Genomic DNA, 22,167 nt, shown 5'->3' with positions numbered 1-22,167 from the left:
CTGCTGGAAACTTGCTAAGCTTCTGAAAGCATTAGCTCAGAACTGATGGCATACCATCACTTCTCCCCCAGTTCCACTGGCCAAAGCAAGTTACATGACTAGGCTAAATACTGGTAGCTCAGGGCGGTATATTCTGCCCTAATAAAAAAGAAGAGTGAATATTGCCGAATAGGAATTAAGTCTCCTACAGAGAAGTTTGATGCATCTCATTTTTCTCTCTTACTTTATCTGTATGACTCTTGGCTCTTTTCATGTAGTCTACTTTATGTCATCCATTTTGGCATTCCTGAAACTACACCACAATTTTCCCCCTCTATTTGTCTTAATTTCAAATTACTTTGAATGATATGCTTTTCTTTGCAAACAGGTACTTTAGACAATCCATTAAAAAAAGAACAAAAGCTTCAGATCTTCCTTCGAGCTTCAGAGGAAGTCTTTTGTGACCGTTTCAGTGGAATTCATATTGACCCAGGAACAATTGGTAAGAACATACTATAATATGTATTGAAAATGAAATAAATGTGTGTGTGTATGTCTGTGTGTATCTGACAGAGAAGTACCATTCATAGAGCATCTACTAAATGCAACGCACTCTTCTAGGTAATTTGTATTTTTTATTTCGTTTATTAGTTCCCCTCTGAGTAGTGTCTGTATTACAGATGTCAGAAGTAAGGCTCAGAGGGGGCAAATAGCATGCAGAAGAACTCACAGCTTTATATATATGTGTGTATGCAAGCACTGTATATATATATCCGGAGCTTGGATCTATATCCAGACCGGTCAGACACCAGAACCTGGATAAGAGTCTAAGCTCTCAACTATAAATAAAAATGTCAGATCGGTTCCAACTCATGGCGACCCCATGTACGTCAGCGCAGAACTGTGCCCCACGGGGTTTCAGTGTCCGACTTTTTGGAAATAGATCCCCTGGACTTTGTTCTGAGGCTCCTCTGGGTGGACTTGAGACTTTAACCTTTCAGTTAGCAGGGGAGCGTGTTAACAGTTTGCACTACTCAAGGACTCCCAGCTAGCCATCTAAGCGGTCTGTTTCTCAGCTTTTAAATGATTATGATGTGGTACAGGATTCATTTCTCTATAGACCCTGAGTTTCACAGCCATCTGAGGTATGTTTGACCTGATGTAAAATAGAGCACTTAAATTTTCTTTTGCTGATAAAATGGACACTTTCATATATGGTTTCTATGACATATATTTTTCACATTAACCTCAGGAATGCATTTTACTTGTGTGCCCTTAAATCCTCTGAAAGATTTTCCTGCTCGTATGTTGTGCCTTCTATTTTCAGGGGTTTATGGAAAAGTTCAGCTTCACAGTGCTTATCCTAAGAAATCCTGGACACATCTTGGAGCGGATATGGCCTCAGGAAATGAGAGGTAGGAAATAAGAGTAAGTTAGGAAAGTATTTGTTTTTTTCAGTTTATTTTGCTTTTGCTGGAGGTTGTGTTACAACATGAAATTTTAGATGAAGAATCAGAATTCAGGATGAATAAACAGAACAATAAAGGACTAAAGGGAGAAAAGTAATCTCTATATTGTAATAGAAGGAGAACACTGCAACCAAAGGCGAAGGAGAAACATAGTTTATTCCAGGAGTAAACTTGAGATAATACTTGTTTACTGTTAACAAAATCTCAAAAAATCTAGATTCTCTGAGGCAAGAGATGAAAGGTGAGGTGAGAACACAATAGACTGAGGTGAAAAGGTAGCTGGTTTAGGGAGAGACAGAAGTAAAATGGTAGTGAGAGGAAGCATATGAAGAATCTTACGGAATTTAAGATATAGTAACAGGATTTAATAATGCATCAGAGGCAGTAAAGGACAGAATCACTGCTACATCAAACTGAATAGTTAATGTGAAGAACAAACTGGTGGAGTACTAATTGAATATAGAAGACAAAAACCGAGGGATAAAAGAGACGGTGTTAGAAATAGAGAATAGGAAATGGAAGGCCACACATAGGAAATCACACTCCTTTAATAAGAGACTAGAATAACTACAATGGAAAAAAAAGAATGAAAACTATAACTGAAATACACATAGCAAATCTGAGAGGAGTTAAATTTAACTTGAACAGATCAGTATCAAAAATATAATTGTTACATATCCTCATAGTAAAAGAAAAAGCAGAAAGGAAAATAAAGCTTGCTAACCTTAGAATTCTCCTCTACAACAGTAACTGTAGGAAGATTGTAGTGCTATGTCTACAAACATTTCTGGAAAAAAAAAGATCATGACTGAAGAATTGGGTACTCTGCTAAGAACCATTAACATATGAAAGCTAACAAAAGATATTCTTTGCTTTGAAAAAAGTGGAAAAATGCAACATATAATTCTAATCAAGACATTAACCTGAATTTAAAATTTAAAAATAAGAATAGTATAATACAAAGGATTGATGGTAAGCACTGAAATAATTTAAATATAACATGCTGTAAATATGGTTATTAAAACAAGATACATTCTAGTAATTTTTTCTTGAAAAATAAACTATATAAAATTTGAAAAGTTAATTCTCAGATACAAAATGTACATTTAAAATCTGGGATATAGTAATAAGAAACTGAAATGGGACATAAATTCCTATGGGATTTGCAGCTATAGGAAGTAAATATGAATCAATTTATTCCCTATCGGGATTAAAAATGAAGTATATATTTTTTAAAATAGCTTTTATTTGCTGTTGAGTAGATTCTGATTCATGACAATCCCATGTGTGCAGAGTAGACCTGCTCCATAGTGTTTTCAGGACTGTGGCCTTTCTCAAGCAGATTTCCCAGGCCTCTGGCTGGGTTTGAACTGCCAACCTTTCAGCTAGTAGCCAAACGCTTAACTGTTTATGCCACTTAGGAACTGTGGAAAAATAGAGTATATGGCCTCCAAATCACCAAGGGAAAAGGAATGAAAGAAATTATAAAATAATGAGTAAAATAGGAGAAGAAAAGACAATGAAATAGTAAGAGAACAAAAATAAAAGCCTATAAAAGATAACAGAAATAAGAATACATATCCCAATTATAGAAACAAAATATGCTTTCTGAAATGATCCTGTATTGAAAAAGGGTTAAAAATTGAAATGTAACCATATTTTCTTTTACCAGAGGTAAACTTAAAACCAATTCAGAAAAAGTTGAAAGTAAAGATGAATCATTTAAAATGGAAGCAGAAACCTCAAAATTATTAACAAAAAAAGTGAAAATCAAAATAAAGGTATAAAACTGGTCAAATAAATACATTTTAGATTAATAAAGACTTCATTCTCCAGAGAGACTTTACCAGCCAGGAAAATTTTATACCAGCTAACATATTGTAGAGATATGTAAATCATACTTTAAATAGATCTTTTGCAGCAGATTTTCCCAGTGAAATATGTCATTTGATTTCTTGACTGTTGCTTCTGTGGGCATTGATTGTGGATCTAAGTAAAATGAAATCCTTGACAACTTCAGTATTTTCTGCCATTATCACGATGTTGCTTATTGGTTCATTGTTTACATGATGTTGCTTCTTGAATATAACATGGACTGCCAGAATAATGAACATAAATCTAACTTGGAAAAAGTACAGCCAGACTGCTCCTTAGAAGCCAGAATGGTGAGACGTGGTCTCACGTCCTTTGGGCATGTTATCAAGAGGGACCAGTGTCTGGAGAAGGACATCATGCTTGGTAAAGTAGAGGGTCAGTGAAAAAGAGGAAGATCTTCAATAAGATGGACTGACACAGTGGCTACAACAACGGCTAATAGCAACGATTGTGAAGATGGTACAGGACCTGGCAGTGTTTTGTTCTGTTGTACTTAGAGGCACTATGAGTCAGAACTGACTCAATGGCACCTAACAAACACTATAACTTTGCAGTTTTTAACCATTTAATTAGGTTTAAAAAGATATAGAATATATCGAAACTGTAAATAATAGGGTCGGTATGAGTCAGAATCGACTCGACGGCAGTGGGTTTGGTTTGGTATAAATAATAAAATCAGTTTAATTTATATAGCTATCAAACTCTTTACCTCAGAACCAAAGATTATATATTTTTTCACTGCCAACGAACTATTTACAGTATGTGCAGTATAAATGGAATTTATATATAAAAATAATCATTAATTATTAAATTTAATAAATATGATTAATTATTTTATTAAATTATTGTTTAATTAAATTTAATTATTTTAATAAGAAGAAATGATATAGGATATAATTACAATATAACAAACATAGAGATTAAAACAACACATAAGCCAAAAATCTTAATCTCTTACAAGATGAAAAAAGATGAGAACTCAGCCCTAATAAGTTTTACGTCAGACAGAAGATCAAAACTTTATCCACAGAATACATGAGGAGTAGCAATTATGAGAGTACTCTACATGAGTCATGGCCATCATATTGAATGCTTTCATTGTTGAATAAGAAAGTTCAGAAATAAACACGCTAAGCTGTCAATATGAGAAACCAGATGCAAAATAATCAATAAGCCTAATCAAATCAGTCAGCGCAGGGATGAAGGCAGAAATTAGTGAATTAGAAAGTAGGAAATTAATAGACTTGAATTTTTTTTAAAGGGATAGTGGTTTAATATTTAATTACTTAATCATACAAAGAAAAAAATACATAAAATGAGAAATAGGAATTCAAATATAATAGGTATAAACCAAACCAAAACCAAACCCGCTGCTGTCGAGTTGATTCCGACTCATAGCGACCCTATAGGGCAGAGTAGAACTGCCCCATAGAGCTTCCACGGAGCACCTGGGGGATTCAAACTGATGACCTTTTGGTTAGCAGCCGTAGCACTTAACCACTATGGCACCAGGGTTTCCATAATAGGTATTAAAAAAAAAAAAAAAAAAAAGGTATAGAAGAGATTAAAGTTGTAATGTAAAAAAGTGTATATCTATATGTTGCCATTGGAAACCCTGGTGGCATAGTGGTTAAGAGATAACATTTGCAAACCAAAAGGTCAGCAGTTTGAATCCCTCAGGCACTCCTTCGAAACTAAGAGGTAGTTCTACTCTGTCCTATAGAGTTGCTGTGAGTTGGAATTGATTCAACGGCAATGAGTTTTTTTGTTTGTTAGTTATATGTTGTCATTAGGAGCCCTGGTGGCTCAGTGGTGAAGAGCTCGACTGCTCATCAAAAGGTTGGCAGTTTGAATTCACCAGCCGCTTCCTGGAAACCCTATGGGGCAATTCTACTCTGTCCTATAGGGTTGCTATGAGTTAGAATCGACTCGAAGGTAGCGAGTTTGTTTTTTTCTTTTTTGAGGTTTTATGTTGTCATTTAGAAACTTTTGAGAAAAATGAATTATTTATAGGAAGACAAATTATCGTAATTATCTAAAGTAGAATAAAACTGAAAGAATCAATAATAGTGAAAGACATGAAGTTATCAAAGATTTACCCCCGAGAATGATTTGGCTCAAATTTATAGCAAGTTCTCTCAGTCATTGAAATCAAGCACTTCCAGTGATATATAATGTATTCCACAGCATAGGAAAAAATGTCAAGCTTCTCAATTAATTTTAGGAAGTAAGCATAAAACTAACTTTTAAAACGGCTGCTAAAGATAAACCAGAAAAAGCAATCTAATGCAACATCCAATTGTAAATATAATATAAAAAGTCCTAAATAAAACAGCAAGAAGCAAAACTCAATAATTCATAAAAATTACGATTTATGATTTCAGTAAATGAGGATGGTTCATAATGAAGTAATGCATTAATATAATTTATCTTAACACTAGGTATAAAGTTTTAAAACATGACTATTTGAGCAGAAAACAAAAAGTCATTTATAGATTCAACATACAGTCTTGGGATAAACACTTGTTAAATTAGGACTATAAGAATGCTAAGTAGCCCTGGTGGTGCAGTGGTTAAGCACTTGGCTGCTAATCAAAAGGTCGGCAGTTCAAACCCACCAGTGGTTCTGGAGGAGAAAGATGTGGCAGTCAGCTTCCATAAAGATTTACAGCCTTGGAAACCCTCTGGGGCATTTTCTACTCTTTCCTATAGGGTCGCTATGAGTCAGAATCAACTTGAAGGCAATTTTTTTTTTTTTTTTTTTTAATCATCATCAGAGGAGAAAGCATAGAAACAGGCTCAGGTATGTGGTATTACTTAGAATTTGAATAAATTAGCATTCAATTTAGTTGAAAAACCTGTGCTGGCATAGTTGGAAAAATATAAAATTAGATTCTCTTTCTGTGGTTTACTCAAAAATAAATTACAAATGGATTAAAAAAATGAATGTAAAAAATCAAAACCATAAAATAACTTAAAGAAAATTTAAGTGAATATTACATAATCTTAAACTAGGGAAGACCTTTCAGATCATAACAAGAAAGGCAAAAACCATAGACAAAAACTAAGAGATTTGAAAACATTAAAAAAAAATCAAAATTTCTCTATGTCAATAGCAAAATGTAAATGAAAATTACAAAATAGAAAATCTTTGTAGCATATAGTATTACAGATGGAAGACTAACATTTTATGTGTAAAGAACTCTTAGGGAATAAAAAGAAAAAAATTGTGAACACACCAGAACAATAATTGTTAACGGGTATGAATATATGAGACAAAAAAGAAACTTATATTTGACTAATAAACATAGGGAAAAAATATCCATCCTTTCTAGAATCAAAGTAAACATTAATTGAAACAGCAATGAAATACCATTTTTGAATTTCAAATTAGAGAAGATGAAAAAGAGGAGGAGATGTGGACATTCAGGTGGGAATTAATAGTATTTATTACCCTAGTTTTGTAAATAAAATCAATAAAAATATTTTTATGTGCATATATGTGAGTAGGTAAATGTCTGGAAAGACATAAACCAAAACTAGTTGCCTTCAAGTTGATATTGCACAGCAGTTACCCCAGTGGTGAGATGATAGGTAACTACTGCTTTGGTATGCTTTTCTCTATGTACAAAATTTCTTCAGACAGTAGTTATTCCTTTTGTAGTTATTTTAAATTATTTACTTATTTTCAGTAAAATTTTGTGAGTGCTTGTCCTGTGTCAAACACTCATTTATGATCTGAGGTACAATAAAGAGTCAAACTGCACACGGCCCTGCCCTCAGACATTAATCAAATAAAGATAAAATAGACATAAAACTGCAAATGTGATAAATGTTCTGAAGGAGAGGTAGCTAAGATTCTAAAAAAAAAAAAATCCACTGCTGTGGAGTCGATTATGACTCATAGCAACCCTATAGGACAGAGTAGAACTGCGTCATAGAGTTTCCAAGGAGTGCCTGGTGGCTTCAAACGGCTGACCTTTTGGTTAGCAGCTGTAGCTTTTAACCACTATGGCACCAGGGTTTCCATGATTCTGAAGACATATGAATATGGGACATTGAGGCAGTCAGGGAGGGCAGAGAAGGCTCCCTAGAGAGTGATTTCATAGGGTGGAAAGGAAGGTGAGTGGACAAGAATTGAGCAAAGAAGGGCTATATAGAAAGAGTGCTCTAGCCAGAGCACACACTATTCGATCATTCAACAGATAATTGCTGTGCACCAGTCTGGTTCTAAGCAGTAGGGATATAGAGGCAAATAAGGTAAGATTCCTATCCTCCAAGAGCTTACATCTTAGTGGGGAGACATAGATAATAAACAAGTAAAGATAGAAATATAAATGACACAGTTGCAGATGATAAAATAATCTGGGTGGGAAAATAGAAAACTGGAGGATGTGAGGTGCAAGCTTTCAGATTGAATGGACAGTGAAGGCCTTTTGGAGGAAGGGAAATTTGAGCCAAGATCTGAAGGATAGGAAGGAGCCAGCTGTGTGATAAGAAAGAGCAAAAGAGTGCCCCATGAAGGGACATCCAGCATCTTCCCCAAGGTAGTCTGTGGTGACGACAGGAAGGAGGTCACTGTAGCTGGAGCAGAGTGAGCACAGTGGAGAGTTGTATGGCATGCCCGGTGCCAAGTTATACAGGGCCTTGTTCAGTCTGTGAGAGGTCCAAGGGAAAACCACTCAAGAGTTTTAAGTAGGAGAGTGATGGGATCCGATTTATGTTTTAGAAAACCACTCTGTAGATGATGGATTGTAGGGGAAGCTGGGGTATCAGTAGGAGCCAGTTCATGCCAGAAATCATCGTAGCTAGGACTATGAAGTAGGCAGTGGAGGTGGAAAGGAGAGATGAGTTTCAGATGTGGTTGGAAGATGGGAACTGGCTAGACATGCTGATGAACAGAATGTCGAGATAAGGAAAGAGTACTTTTAACTGAGCAACCAGATGAATGGTGGAAACAGGCACTAAGATGGGAAGACATGGAGTGGAACAGGTTTGTCAGGGTGGAGGGTGGCAAGGAGTCTTGGTTGAGACATACTAAGTTGGAGATGGCCAGTAGACGCCAAGTGGAGATATCGAGAAGGCAATTAGATAAATAACTTCGGGCTCAGGGGGAAAATGATAGGGGGTCATCCTGAAAGTAGAACGATGTTGCTGATGGACAGGACATAGGTAGTGGAGAAGACTGGAGACTGGGAATGAGATATGAGTTATGTGGAAACTTTTTGGATGACCGAGGAAAAGTCAGCATAGATTGAAAAGCAGTTTCCAGAGAGGTAGTTTTGTAGTGGGAGGGAGAGTGGAGAACGTGAGGAGAAAAGAAAGCCACAGGGCTGAAGTGGAGAGGACGGGACTAACATGAGGAGGGTTGCAAGTGCTCACTGTGCACCAGGTCTGACTAGTACTTGCTGTGCTAAGGGTCAGGCCCGTAATTCATTGGAACAGCAAAATATTTTGTTTTTATCTGAAGAAGTTGTTGTACTGTATTAAAGGGTATAGTAGAGGTGGGAGTTGGAACTGACTCAACAGCAGCTACAACAGCAGCAACAATGGTGGAAGGTAGCAATTACAATCATGTTTGTATTTCTAAAAAATCACTGTATTTACACAGTGGACAACTGGAGAGAGGGAAGAAGTAGATCAGGGACGTCAGTTAGAAGTCCAAACAAATTGTAGTCAGGAGCAGCAAGGTAAATGGAGGGAACTGGGCAGATTTAGAGACAGGAGATAAAATGTACAAGTTGGATTGAATATGAGGAATGAGGGAGAGGGCTGCGTTAACATTAATTTTTGGTTTCTGGTTTGCATAGATGGATGGCGGTGCCATTCACCAGAGGGTAACTAAGTTTTGGGGGAAAGATTATGAATTCAGATTTGGTTATGTGAGTTTGAAGTGCCTATGTGACACCCAAAAGGACTTGCAAAGTAGACATTTTTAACAGTGATCAATAAAAAAAAAAAAATTTTTTTTTTTTTTTAGTGATCAATAAGAACCTTTAATTGTAATTGTAAGGTTAGCAAGTTAGAGTTTGGCAGGAGCCATATGAATAGATTTTTCTTATAAGAATGTGTTAAAAACCTCATTCAGAGTCTAAGCTACAGGCTACTTTGAAAGAAACTCAATTTTATTAACTAGAAGAATCCATAGCAATTAACTAGCTACCATTTATTGAGTTCTTATCATGCGGGCTTACTCTGTGTCAGCCCTCTAATAAGCATTTTACATACATTATCTCATTTAAATCTCTCAACGTGATGTTAGGCATTATCATCTGTATTTTACAGATATGGAAACTGAGGCTAGGCAAGTTAAGTAACTTTTCTAAGTTCATAAGACTAGAAGTTCCTGAGACTAGATTTTTACCCTGGTTTGTCTGCTCTCATTGCTTGTGTTCTATGTATTACAAATATTAAAAAACAGAATTGCTTAACATCAGTCCTGAAAAGAAGTACTTTATATTAGTTTGTATGGATGATGCATAATTAACATACTGTATTCATTTTATGGGTATCTGCAAACCATTTCTTTTTTAAACTTGTTTTAAAAAAATTTGAAACAATTTAAGACTCAGAAGAAGTTGATAAAAGTAGAATTTCCATGTACACTTCACTCAGCTTTTCCTGATACCATCTTACGTACCGTAGAATATGATTAAAACCAAGACTGATATTGATACAGTATTATTAACTAAACTGCAGACCTTATACAAACTCTTTCTTTAAACACTGTTCTGTGATCTTCCTTATGTTGAAAGTCAGTTTAACATTTACTTTGAAATATTTTATGAAGTGGGCAGATTTCACTTGAACCACGTTATAAATTTTCACCAACAGAATTAGAGATCTGAGTTAATTTGTGTATAATTGATTTAATTTTATGAATAATAATAGAGTGATCCATTCAGAGGAAAAATTTTATGTTACCTTCATAAGCTTAGACTCAATTCTTACACTGCCAACCCTAATGCCAACAAAAATAAGCTTAGCAAGATATTTTGAAGAAAAAATTACTTTCTTTTTTCCTATGTTATACATTTATTTGTACATTGGAGCGTTCCTTATTGCTGCTTGCATCAGTTGACTATTGAGGGTCCTGTTAAATAAAAGTGTTGGCTATTTTGGATTACACGTGTCAAGACAAGTTATAATTAGACACAGAATTTTTTTTTAATTTTTTTTTACTCATTAGGAATGTTAGATATCTGTTTTACTTGTGGGCCTTTTAAGGGTAACCATGAAGTCTTTGAAATTATGGCTGCTAACCAAAAGGTCGGCAGTTCAAATCCACCAGCTGCTCCTTGGAAACCCTACGGGGCAGTTCTACTCTGCCCTATGGGATCACTATGAATCAGAATCGACTCGATGGCAATGAGTTTGGGTTTTTTTTTTTTTTTTTTGGTTTTATCAATCAACCCCCTAATTACTGGAAGATTTTAGAAGGGCAGTGGCATGGTCCGATTTATGCTTTAATCTGCTTTATGCTGTGTGGAGAATTAATTGTTGGGAATGGGGGGTACAAGAGTGGAAGTGAAGCGACTAATTGTTAAGAAAGTCATGAGAATACTTCAGGTGAGACATGATGATGGCTTAGATTAGGGTGGCAGTGATAGAGGGGGAAAGAAGTGACTAAATACAAGTTGAAGACAGATGGAACGTGATTTGCTGATGAATTGAATACTGGGTGAAAGAAAAAGACAAGAGTCAAAGGTCACTTGAAAATTTTTGAGCTGAGGAGCTAGGTGAGGAGTGGTATCATTTACTGGGATGGGAGAAGACTGGGAGAAGAGATGATTTATAGGGGAGCCTTCCTTGAAGGTTCTTGGTTTTTCTTATCTCTTGTCTTATTTACTTTTTAAAGAAAGACCCTGTATAAAGCATTATCCAGTCTCTTTGTCCTCTTATCCTTTGTTCTTCTCAAGTGGTGCATTAATTTATTCTGTAATTTACAAGAAAATAACGTTCACTGGGACCTAGACCTTTAATTTAAAACCATTGTTAATTCTAGCTATTCTAATATCTCCTTTATCCAATTTGTGACAATATTCCTTGCTATACTTTGTTTGGAATATTTCTTGCTCTTGTCACTTCTGCAGCGTTCCTTCTTTCAGCACTTCACACATGGCTTTCTATTACAACTTTTACACTGCTTTCCTAAATACTTGATAAATGAAATAAGGTAGTTAAAAACACCACTCGCATCTCCTCTTGCCCTTTACGTTGCCTGCTTATCCTTAAAGATTCCATTACATTTCCCACAAGGCTTTCACTCTTCCCTCCAGCAAACACTGATTTTCCCACCATCTGAACCACTAAAACATATGCTTTTATGATTCATAAATTTAATAACAGTGTGCTTCCCTAGTGAGTGATACTAAGCTGCTTAAGGTATCTATGTCCTGTTCCTCCAAGTGGCTTTGATAAGGTGGGGGAAATATCTTTTATTGATTCGGTATCTCACTTAGCATCTAGTACATAAAAACTTGTCGTGGAGTTGATTCCGACTCATAGGGATTCATAGTGACCCTATAGGGCAGAGTAGAGCTGCCCCCCAGGGTTTCCAAGGCTTTAATCTTTATGGAAGCTGACTGCTACATCTTTCTCCTGTGGAGCGCCTGGCGGGTTCAAACTGCTGACCTTTTGGTTAGCAGCAGAGCACTGCATCACTGTGCTACCAGGGGTCCTCTAGATAGTAGGATTTAAATTAGGCTTCCATTTGACTCAGTAGCACACAAAAACATTAATGACAACATTGAATTGATGTTTCTTTTTTGCAAATCAAAACTTATTGAGCATCTTGGCTCACTGGCATGTTGTCTAATAAATGAGAATCTTGTATCTTAATTTCAGAAATTACTGTATTTTATTTTGCTTATTACTTGAATCTCATTATTATAAAAAACACTTTGTGTATTAGAATATAGAGTTGGTGACCTTTTCCATTTACAGGCAGGAGCTCAAGATCACATATGTAGCCTCCACAAACACATGGTTCCTTCTGGCCCGATGAACTACCAGTTTTAATCTTGTATTGGAGTATTCTACAAAGAAAAAGAGCTTGAGCTTTGAAAGCAGGCCAACTAAAATAATTCTGGCTCTACAATTAACTAAATATCTACCTGTGGTTAAATTATTCTTTCTAAGCCTCAGTATCTTTTTCTATTGTATGAAGATAATAACATCTAGCTAATAGAGTTTTTTTTTTTTTTTAATAGAGTAGTTATAAGGACTGTATTCGTTTGTTAGGGCTGTTGTAACAAAAAAATATATAACTTAGGTGGCTTTTAAGAACAGAAATTTATTTTCTCATAGTTCTGGAGGCTAAAGTCCAAATCAATGTGCCCCCTCCAGGCTCTCTAGGGGAAGATCCTTTCTTGTCTTTCTCAGCTTCTGGGAGCCCTAGGCATTCCTCGTCTTATAGATACATCCTCACATGGCCATCCTTCCATCCTTCCTCTGTGTATCTGTATCTCTTCTCTTTTAAAAGGACACTGCTCAGATTGGATCAGGACCCACCCTACTCCATTGGACCTCATGTTAACTGATAACATCTTCAAAAGCCCTCTTTCTGAACAAGGTCACATTCACAGGTACCAGGGGTTCGTATTTCAACATATCTTTTTGGGAGACACAATTCAATCCACAACAAGGACTAAGTGAATTAATCTATGCAAAGTGGTTAGCACAGTTTTCAGCAAAAAGTAAGCCTCAAGATCTGGTAGTTAATGTGTTAATCAGAATTCTTTTAGATGAAAGTAACAGTAACCCTCCCTAATCCATTTGGAAGATTGCACCAACTCCACCTTTCTATCTCCCTCTATCTAGCTCTCTTATTTCTACATTTCAACCTCATTTGATTTTACTGAATAATGGCTTTTTCTGCTCTGTAGGTTGCAAGTAAGCCCAGAGTTCTAGGACTCTTCCTACCTTCCCCGCAAGACAGGAGATTACTCTATTCCCTTAGTTTCAGCTCAAAAGTACTGGGGAAAGATTTTGATCCAGCAGAGGTTGGATCTCATGTCTATGTTTTGGTGAAGGGCTATGGGACTATAATCTATGGCTCTCACTAAGATCACTTAGTATGTTGGGTGAGCAGAGAAATTCTCAAAAGAGATGTGATGAATTTTCTGGATGAGGGAGAAGGAAGGTCAGGTAGACAAATAATTGACATCCACTATGAGTTGGAATCGACTCGACGGCAATGGGTTTGTTTTTTTGTTTTTTTATAGCTATTATTTAGAGGCCTAGTGGTGCAGTGGTTAAGCATTTGGCTACTAACCAGAAGTTCAGCAGTTCTAATCCATTAGCCACTCCTTGAAAGCCCTAAGGGGCAGTTCTACTCTGTCCCGTAGGGTCGCTACGAGTCAGAATCGACTCGATGGCAACAGTTTTTAAAAAAAAATTTATAGGTATTATTGGAGCCCTGGTAATGTAGTGGTTAAGAGCTCAGCTGCTAACCAAAAGATTGGCAGTTTGAATCCACCAGCCACTCCTTGGAAACCCTATGGGGCAGTTCTGCTCTGTCCCTTAGAATCGTTATGAGTTAGAATTTACTAGTTGGCAATTGATTTGGTTTGGTTTTTGAATGCTGCAAATAGCTTTTTAAAAAATTTTGCTTATTTATTGTTTTAGGTATGTTTTGCTCTCCTCTCCCTTGTAGCCTATAGGACTCTCATTAATATTAATCAGAGACAGGGGATACATCTGGTATTCAAGCAGTCATTAAACCTAGGATTTCTTGAAATGGGTGAAGAGTAACCATAGTGGTAGAAGACTAGGACTAGAAATAGTGTATATTGGAACTTAAGGAAACTGATACTTGAATAGAAGAACCAACTAGGCTATTGACCATGGGACCACAAGTTTTTTCTGAAGTTACCACTGTTGCTACATGGACATAGAAGTGGAAGGAGCCACACCCTCTTGACATCTGCATATGGTCCTTATGAGGTATACAATCCCACAGCTTCAGGAGTATAGAGGAAAGATAAATTTTTATGAACTTGTACGTTTTAGAAGCCTTAGTGGAAAAGATTGGCAAGTTCATTTCATTTTTTAATATAAAGCTTGAATTAATACTTTAGTGATTCCTTTTTCTCTTGGCCTAGAACCTTGCTAGGTGCTATGAGGTTTACCTAGCAAGATAGATCTGTTTTCATTAAATACTAACAAACAATATCAAAGTTGAATAACCACAGAAGACAAGAGTATGCTATTAGTCACAAGTTAGTAGTATCTGTTGTGTTAAATTATGGTGGTACGGAAAGGGTGATGGGCTTTTAGTGAAGAGACTCCCATAGGAAGACTTCTAGAAGGCATTGCAACTCATGTCAGTCTTTAGGAATGAGGGAATTGAAAAGCAGAGTAAAGACAGGATATTTTAAAGTGACAGATAAGAAACACATAGCTGTTTCTTAGAAAAGCTGATTCATCTGGTTGGGAGAAATGGCTTATATTAGGGATGATTTTTAATGGCTTATGTTAGGGATGATTTTTAATCTCATCAAAGAATTTATCAGAACATTATGGTGATCTATTGTCTGAAGAGATTTATTAAACAATATAAATAATAATAAAAAGATTAGGTAACGTGGACTACAAAGGAAAAAAAAATTTTTTTTTTTACTTAAATTATACTGCTGATTGACTTTGGCGTGACTTTATACCCATAGACTTATTTTCTTTTCAAAGAGTATTTTTTCTATATATGTTAAGTTTAGGAAATTTATATTTAAGTGAAAATCACCAATAAGCCCATCATCCATAGGTGGGCTAATATTTTAACATGCATCTTTCTTGTCATCTGCTTTTTGTGCCTACATTACTTTTATTAAAAAAAATAAATAAATGGGGCGTATTATTTATATCCTTGTTTCTTTAATAATACAATAAAACCTGTGAAAGCCAGAAATCTGTCAGAGAAGGAAAACTCAAATATTTTTCACTAATTGAGAGTGATAGAAAAGTAGTAAGATTATACTCTGTCAAAGGCAGAAAACTTGCGAGACCCGGAAAAACAAGACAGTCCCCTTGAGTTCCAGCTCTCACAGGTTTCACTGTACATCATGAACAGTTTTTCTAATAACTGAATGTTTTGCTACAATGTCCTTTTTAATGACTGCATAATATTCAGAGTCCCAGTGGTACAGTGATTAAGTGCTGTGGCTGCTAACCAAAATGTTGGCAGTTTGAATCCACCAGCTGCTCCTAGAAAACCCAGTGGGACAGTTCTACTCTGTCTTATGGGGTCACTATTGGTTGGAATCCACTTGATGGCAGTGGGTTTTTTTTTTTTTTTTTCCTTTGGTTTTACATAGCATTCAGTTATACAGATTATAGACTTTTTGTAATTTCATCAATTATCATGACATCATTATGAAATCGATAAGCATGGCTTATTATTACCAGTTAGCAGGTGAAAAAGGAAGGATCAGACAGGTGAAGCGAATGTTGGTTAATGAAAAGAGCCAAGCAAGTGAGGTGATATTGGTTAGTGATCAGGGCCCTGAACTTAATCTGGAGTCTTTCTTTGTTCCACTTCAACCTCTGGCACCAATCAGATCTTGAGTTTTATTATTTAATCTCCTTCAATCTTAGTTTCCTCCTCTTGAAAGTTAGGAGTTGCTTTACTATTCTGTAACCGTGAGTTTCCTAAAATGTCATAGCAAATCAGAAACAGAGCTAGGACTAAATTCTTTCATTAAAATTGCATCATCTTATAGTTGTCTTCCTCTCTATGGCTCCTATGGCTGTCTCTCAGTTTTTTTAGCCTCAGGTTTGAATTACTCACAGTATTTGATTCATACCATTGGCCCATAAATGACCCCCTTTATTTGTTTCTTTATTCATTTTTAATACTTTATGTTAAGCACCTATGAAACCCCCACACAAATCTTTCAAGATATCTACTAGCCAAAATCTAAGTTGTCATTTTAAAAATGCAAATGGCATATGCTTTGTTTTCCATTATGCTTCTAGCACCTACTATAGTGCCTGGTGCATGCCCATTCCTCAATCAATATATGCTGTGCAATTGAATGGTCTTCACATGGACCCTGTTGCCTGGATAAACAGTTACTGGTAGAGGAGAATCTACTGTCAAAGCTTGCTAAAAGTTGAGCATTAATTAAAGAGGCAGGTAATTAAAATAAACCTATACCCGTGGAGGTGGGCAATGACAGTGAATGGAGAATAAAAACCAAACCCACTGTAGTCAAGTCGATTCCGACTCATAGCAACCCTATTGGGTTTCCAAGGCTATAAATCTTTGCAGAACCAGACTACTACACCTTTCTCCCATGAGGCTGGTGGGTTTGAACCACCGACCTTTTGGTTAACAGCCGAGCTCTTTAACCACTGTGCCACCCGGGCTCTGAATGGAGAACAAAGCAGTCATATTCACTAGGGAAAGCGAGGCAGCAATGAAAGACAGAACAGAAATTTTGCTAAATGTGAGTTTTTTTTAAGCTAGTAAATGGCAGTTCTAGATTGACAACTGGATCTAGAATTTGATCCTCAGGGTCTGGCTGATCCTAAAGGAATGAACCTTAAACCATGACGATAAATGTTTTAAAAATGACATTTTAAGTCTTCAGAAAGTTTGAGAAAAGATCCCCTCTAAAATACCTTTATTATTCAAACCATTTCCCAATCAAGGAGAAAGATTGCTGTTCTAGGAAATCATGAGCATAAGGTGTGTCCTAAACCCTGGACCTTTTACTCTTTCTCGTTTCTTTTCCTTGTACTTCACAGCCATGAAATATTGTTGCTGTCCCTATAATATATCTACTTATCAACCAGAAATTGACTCCATTAGAATTAAACTTTTCTCAAAAGTTCTTTTTCTTTGCCACGCCTATTTCAGTCTCCTAGTGGGAATTGTTTGCCACACTGGACGTCATTTCCTCTCTGTGTAGTTAGCAGGTGATCTGTGTCGCACTATCAGTATATTTGATGCTATCTTTATGCTGTTACAGAATTATAGTAAAGGATGCAGTAGATTGGCAACCCCATGATAAAATCGTCCTTAGTTCCTCCTCTTATGAACCTCATGAAGCGGAGGTCCTCACTGTGAAAGAAGTCATGGGCCACCACATTAGGATCCAGGAACCTCTCAAATACCGGCACATTGGTAAGGCTTTGGTATGTTGGTTAAAGGAAGTGAATGAATCGGGAAGAATGAGTTCAGCAACCTGCTGAGGGACCTCAGATCTGTTTGCCATTCAGAGGGGATGGATGATACCTTACTGTTGCCCTAGACTTTTCCAGGGAGGCTTTATCTCTTATTCCTTCATTAATTTTATTGCCTAATTTTTAAAGAATACTTGCAGGTGAGGGAATTTTTTCTTTCTGTTTGTAATGGTGAGTCTCAAAGCAGAAGTGTTGGAATCTTGTTCAAGGTCACTGAGTAGATGCAGGGCCAAGATGGAATAAAACTCATGGATGCTAAATTTCCAGTTCATTTCCTGGCACAGTGAATCAGTCACTTAGAACGTGGTAGTTACTGTAAATAATGACTTCATTTTTCTTACTTAGGCATGTGTTCCTCCTGACATGAAGTACATTTTATGTGTTGGTGACTACTACTACTATGACTCCACCAAAAAAAAAAAAAAAAGTCAAATCCCTTTTTCGTTAAAAAAAGGAGTACTGAATATTTTATGCACTATTTTTTATATACTACACATAGTTTAAAATTTTTATACACTACACACAGTTTTTAAAAATGTTTTTATACACTACACACAGTTTAAAATGCATTGCAGGTAAATAATAAATAATTATACACCTCCTAAACCAAAAACAAAAAACCTCCTAGTTTAGTCTAAACCTGATTCAGGAAATATAGCTAATAATTAGTAAAACATGGAAATAAGGGGGTAAGAGAATACATGTTTTCAACAGAAGATATCCAAACCTATTTCTAAATCATAACTCCAAGGATAATTTTATTTTAAAAAATGTAGCCAAGAAAAGAAAAATCTTCAGCAATCCTTGCCGGTAAGATCCAGGTGAAATGCAAACAGAGGACAGGGACACAAAATAGCGAACCATGTCGGCTCTCACTGCTGGGGAAATTTGTTCAGAAGTACTGAGTTTAAGACCCACCGTGAGAGGTCACTGCTGCTACTGCTGCTTGGTGCTGCTTCTCTTTGTCCTTTTCCTCTTACACATTGCTGCCCTAGCACTGTCACCACCCTAGTTGATCTGGGATTCCTCATCCACTTGAAAGAGGCCCATGGACAATGAAGAACCAAGCACTGAACCTTCACCCTGATGTATTTAAGTAAGGAGATTGGGGACCTGCTAATTGGCCAGGTCTGCCCCAACTTCCGGCACCAGTGGCCTGTCCCAGGACCCACCATTATTGCGAAAAAATGAATTCTTGCTCACACACTCTTAACTCTGATCCCAAAGAGAGTCAAGTGAACGGGCTTTTCATTTCTCAGCTGACATTTGTGGAGAATGCCTGAGGAAAAGCAGACTTTAATGTTGGTAGGACTTCCAAAGGGAAGGAGTGTTTTCATTTATCACGTTCACTGGGTCCCCAGCTGGTGGTTTCTGAAATAGGTTTTTAACATGTTTTTTCTTCCTAGGAAGTGTCCATATCGTGGAGCATGGCCAATATGTTCCTTTGGCTGCTGAGGTAGGACTATTGACTCGAAATATACAGATCCAGTCTGATATATCATGTAGAGGGAGACTACTTGTGGGGCCCTTTAGGAAGCCCAGCAGAGAAGAATTTTCAGGTAAATGAAATTTTTAAGTGACTTTGCTTTACCAACTGGAGCCCATTGATCTGGGACAGTCAGAAGTTCCAAATGTGAGAATTTTCATTTGCAAACCAAAATATCTGAATTAGATGGCTCCTCTGGGCTCTGAGATGCTACGAATTTTCAGCCCTAATCTGTGCTTAATTATCAGTGTGATATTAAAATAATATACTAGTAATCGGCACATATGTGTATTTTTGCCTCCAAGAAAATGTCTTCGGCAGATGTGAAATTTCCTCTGCTTTGAAATTATAGATGATTTAATGACTGCTTGAATTTTATCTATTTCCCAAATTTCTATTACTCTTTCCCAGTAGCATGCTACATCTGATGGCAGGCATGAGCTCATGCTATAATCTGGAATAATCCATATTCTAGATTGCTTTAAGGATCAGTTTAATCTCTCTCACTTCTTCCCAGTTGTAGCCCTTTTGGAATGCCACAGACCTATTTGATCAGGACCTTGTTTCTTAAACTTGTATTCCTTAAATATTATTTCTAAGTTGTTCCCTGATCAAATAAGTTTGGGAAAGGCTTTATACTATAGCTCTGTCTTAGAAGGTCACTACGTACATGAATATAATAAAGACTCTGAGAAGCCGTTGAATAAAGGATCTAACCACTTCCCAAATATATTGAGCATGGAACACTTTGTTGCACATCTGTTTCTCCACTTTGGTGTAAAGGACAGTGTTTGGGCCTTAAAAGTACAGGATTTCTAGTCCTTACAAGAACTCTCCCTCTATATTCTTCCATAATTTCTCAACCACAATGATCCTGCCCCCAGAGAACATTGGCAATGCCTGGAGATGTTTTTGCTTATTGCAACTGGTTGCTTCAGGCATCTAGTAGGTAGAGGTTAGGATGCTGCTAAACATTCTGTGTTGAACAGGATCACCCACACAACAAATGGCCTCTCAGTAGTATCAAAGTTGAGAGACCCTACTCTAGAAGACTGAAAAAAAAATCTCGGTCCTGGTTCTATAACAATGAGGCCATCCTGCAGTTTATAAAGATAGAGAATCAGGGAGAGGAAAGCATGACAGTGTCCCAGGTACCTGAAAGTGCAAGCCAAGCTGGAACATGGTCATAGGAACAGGACAGAAGCCAATTCATAGAGCTTTGTATTAAACTAGAGCTGAGCCAACAGCAAGATTGACTTGATCCTGAAGCTCTGACATTGCTCATTCAGAATTTCTTAAATCATTCCAGGACAAGGGAAAGAAAAGCAATACTGGATTCATCTTGTGGGCCAAGAACGATGCTAGTTTTCACACTTATTATCTCACTGAATGTCTTAGGCTGGGTTTTTTAGAGAAGCAAAATCAGTAAAGTGTATAAATATGTATATATACAGGGAGATTTATATCAAGGAAATGGCTCATGTGGTTGTAGAGGCTGGAGCGTCCCAAGTCCGTGGGTCAGAATAGAGGCTTCTCCCAATGCTCATAGCCACAGGGCCTGGCAAACCCAAGATTGGCAGGTCAGAGAACAGGGCTCTTGCTCACAGGCTGTGAAGATTGATGAATCCCGAAGATTGGCAGGCAAGACTGCAGGTAAGCTGCTGGCTCAGGTCCCAAGAACCAGAGATCAGATGAACAGCAGCCAGCTGCAGGATCCAGAATGAGCAAGAGCCCACAAGCCTTGCCAGAATATCCACTTATGTTCAATGCGGGCCATATGCCCAAGGAAACTCCCTTTCAACTCATTGGCTACTCACAGCAGAGCCCATCATGGAAGTAATCACATAATATCAGATCTCATCATGGAAGTGATCACATGACTGTCCAACCACTGAGAATCTTGACCCAACCAAGTTGACACACAACTTTAACCATCACACTGAATCTTCAATATTGTGAGAGAGGTTTTTTTCCTTATTTTTGTAGACATGGAACTGAATTGATAATAAAGTTGCTAGTTTATTTGTATAACTTCTTCATGAGCATGTGAGCTTCCTGAGGGTCAGGCTGGGCTTTTCACTTCTTTTTCTAGCAGAGTACCTGCTGATTATTAGGTGCTCAATAAACATGAATGGATAAAATAAATGAAGCTTAAGAAACATCATTCAGCTAGTAAGCAATAGAGATAAGATTCAAATTCAGGAGTGACTCCAAAGCCCTTGAATTTTTAAAGTAAACTTCTAATTTTGGAATAATATATACTATATGTAATAAGAATAATACATATTTGGATTTCACCAAGTTTTCCACTAATATCCTTTTTCTGTTCCAGGATCCAATCCATGTTTCCCACATTGCATTTGGAACCCTTGCGTTTTTGTCCATGACATACTCCAGAGCCTAGATGAGGTTGGATCTGCAGGTGTAAATCAAGGGTGCCAGCTCTGGGTGTTAAATTGTTGTAGGTCAGAAAGCAGGCCAGGACTTCCAGTTCCTAGTTTTATTTCCAAGGACTGTCATTCTTCTCCTCTGACCAATAACATCCAGCAAGTTGCACTCAATTTGCTAGAAAGTCTTTTAGAGATGTGATTTTCAAAAGGAAAAATAAGAATAAAAAAAAAGTGTAGAAAAAATTATTGCTTAATTCTTCACTTAAATGCTAAAGGTTAGTTTTCATTCACTGGCTAGTATTCACACAGTAAAAAGATCTTGTATAGTTTAAAACTATGGATTGTAACCATGGAAATGTGACATAAAAAACCACTAATTACAATAATACTTATACATTCCCTTGATATAAATTCTAGAACCACCTACCATTCTAGAAAATGAGCTATTTATGTGTAGATTTACATTGCATTTGTAATCTTTTGTACTAAAATTCCACGGATGCAGTTTTGATAACCCTTTCAGCTATTTGTGAGGGCACTTGAATTACAGAAAAAATGATATCACCAGACGAATAACTTTAGGCTTATTTATCATCCTGTGAATATTTCTACACCCTCTGCTGGTACCTCAACAAACAGTGTCAGTTGAGAAATTTAGGTATGTTGAAATCGTGTCTGGCCACAGAGACTTATGTGGTCTTTCACTTCCTCTGTCCTTTCCACAAGGACTTAGTTCTCCATATCAGTTGATTTGCAGGGATTCTAGTTTCTCAGCTGTGAA

At 36.8% G+C, this 22,167-nt stretch overlaps 1 protein-coding gene across 1 annotated transcript in view; it reads left to right on the top strand.

Moving 5' to 3' along the window:
• The window catches only part of PKHD1 (PKHD1 ciliary IPT domain containing fibrocystin/polyductin), a 595,384-nt gene that overhangs the window by 396,398 nt on the left and 176,819 nt on the right, over positions 1 to 22,167 (top strand). The window contains exons 53-56 of the mRNA XM_003404439.3: positions 368 to 481; positions 1,307 to 1,394; positions 17,297 to 17,451; positions 18,917 to 19,069. Of these exons, the coding sequence (XP_003404487.2) occupies positions 368 to 481; positions 1,307 to 1,394; positions 17,297 to 17,451; positions 18,917 to 19,069 (510 nt within the window). The remainder of the gene's footprint in view (positions 1 to 367; positions 482 to 1,306; positions 1,395 to 17,296; positions 17,452 to 18,916; positions 19,070 to 22,167) is intronic.

This window comes from Loxodonta africana, chromosome 1 (genome assembly GCF_030014295.1).
Source record: "Loxodonta africana isolate mLoxAfr1 chromosome 1, mLoxAfr1.hap2, whole genome shotgun sequence".
NCBI classification, from domain to species: domain Eukaryota; kingdom Metazoa; phylum Chordata; class Mammalia; order Proboscidea; family Elephantidae; genus Loxodonta; species Loxodonta africana.
The sequence above is the reverse complement of the archived record's forward strand: the minus strand, read 5'-3'. Positions and strand labels throughout refer to the sequence as shown.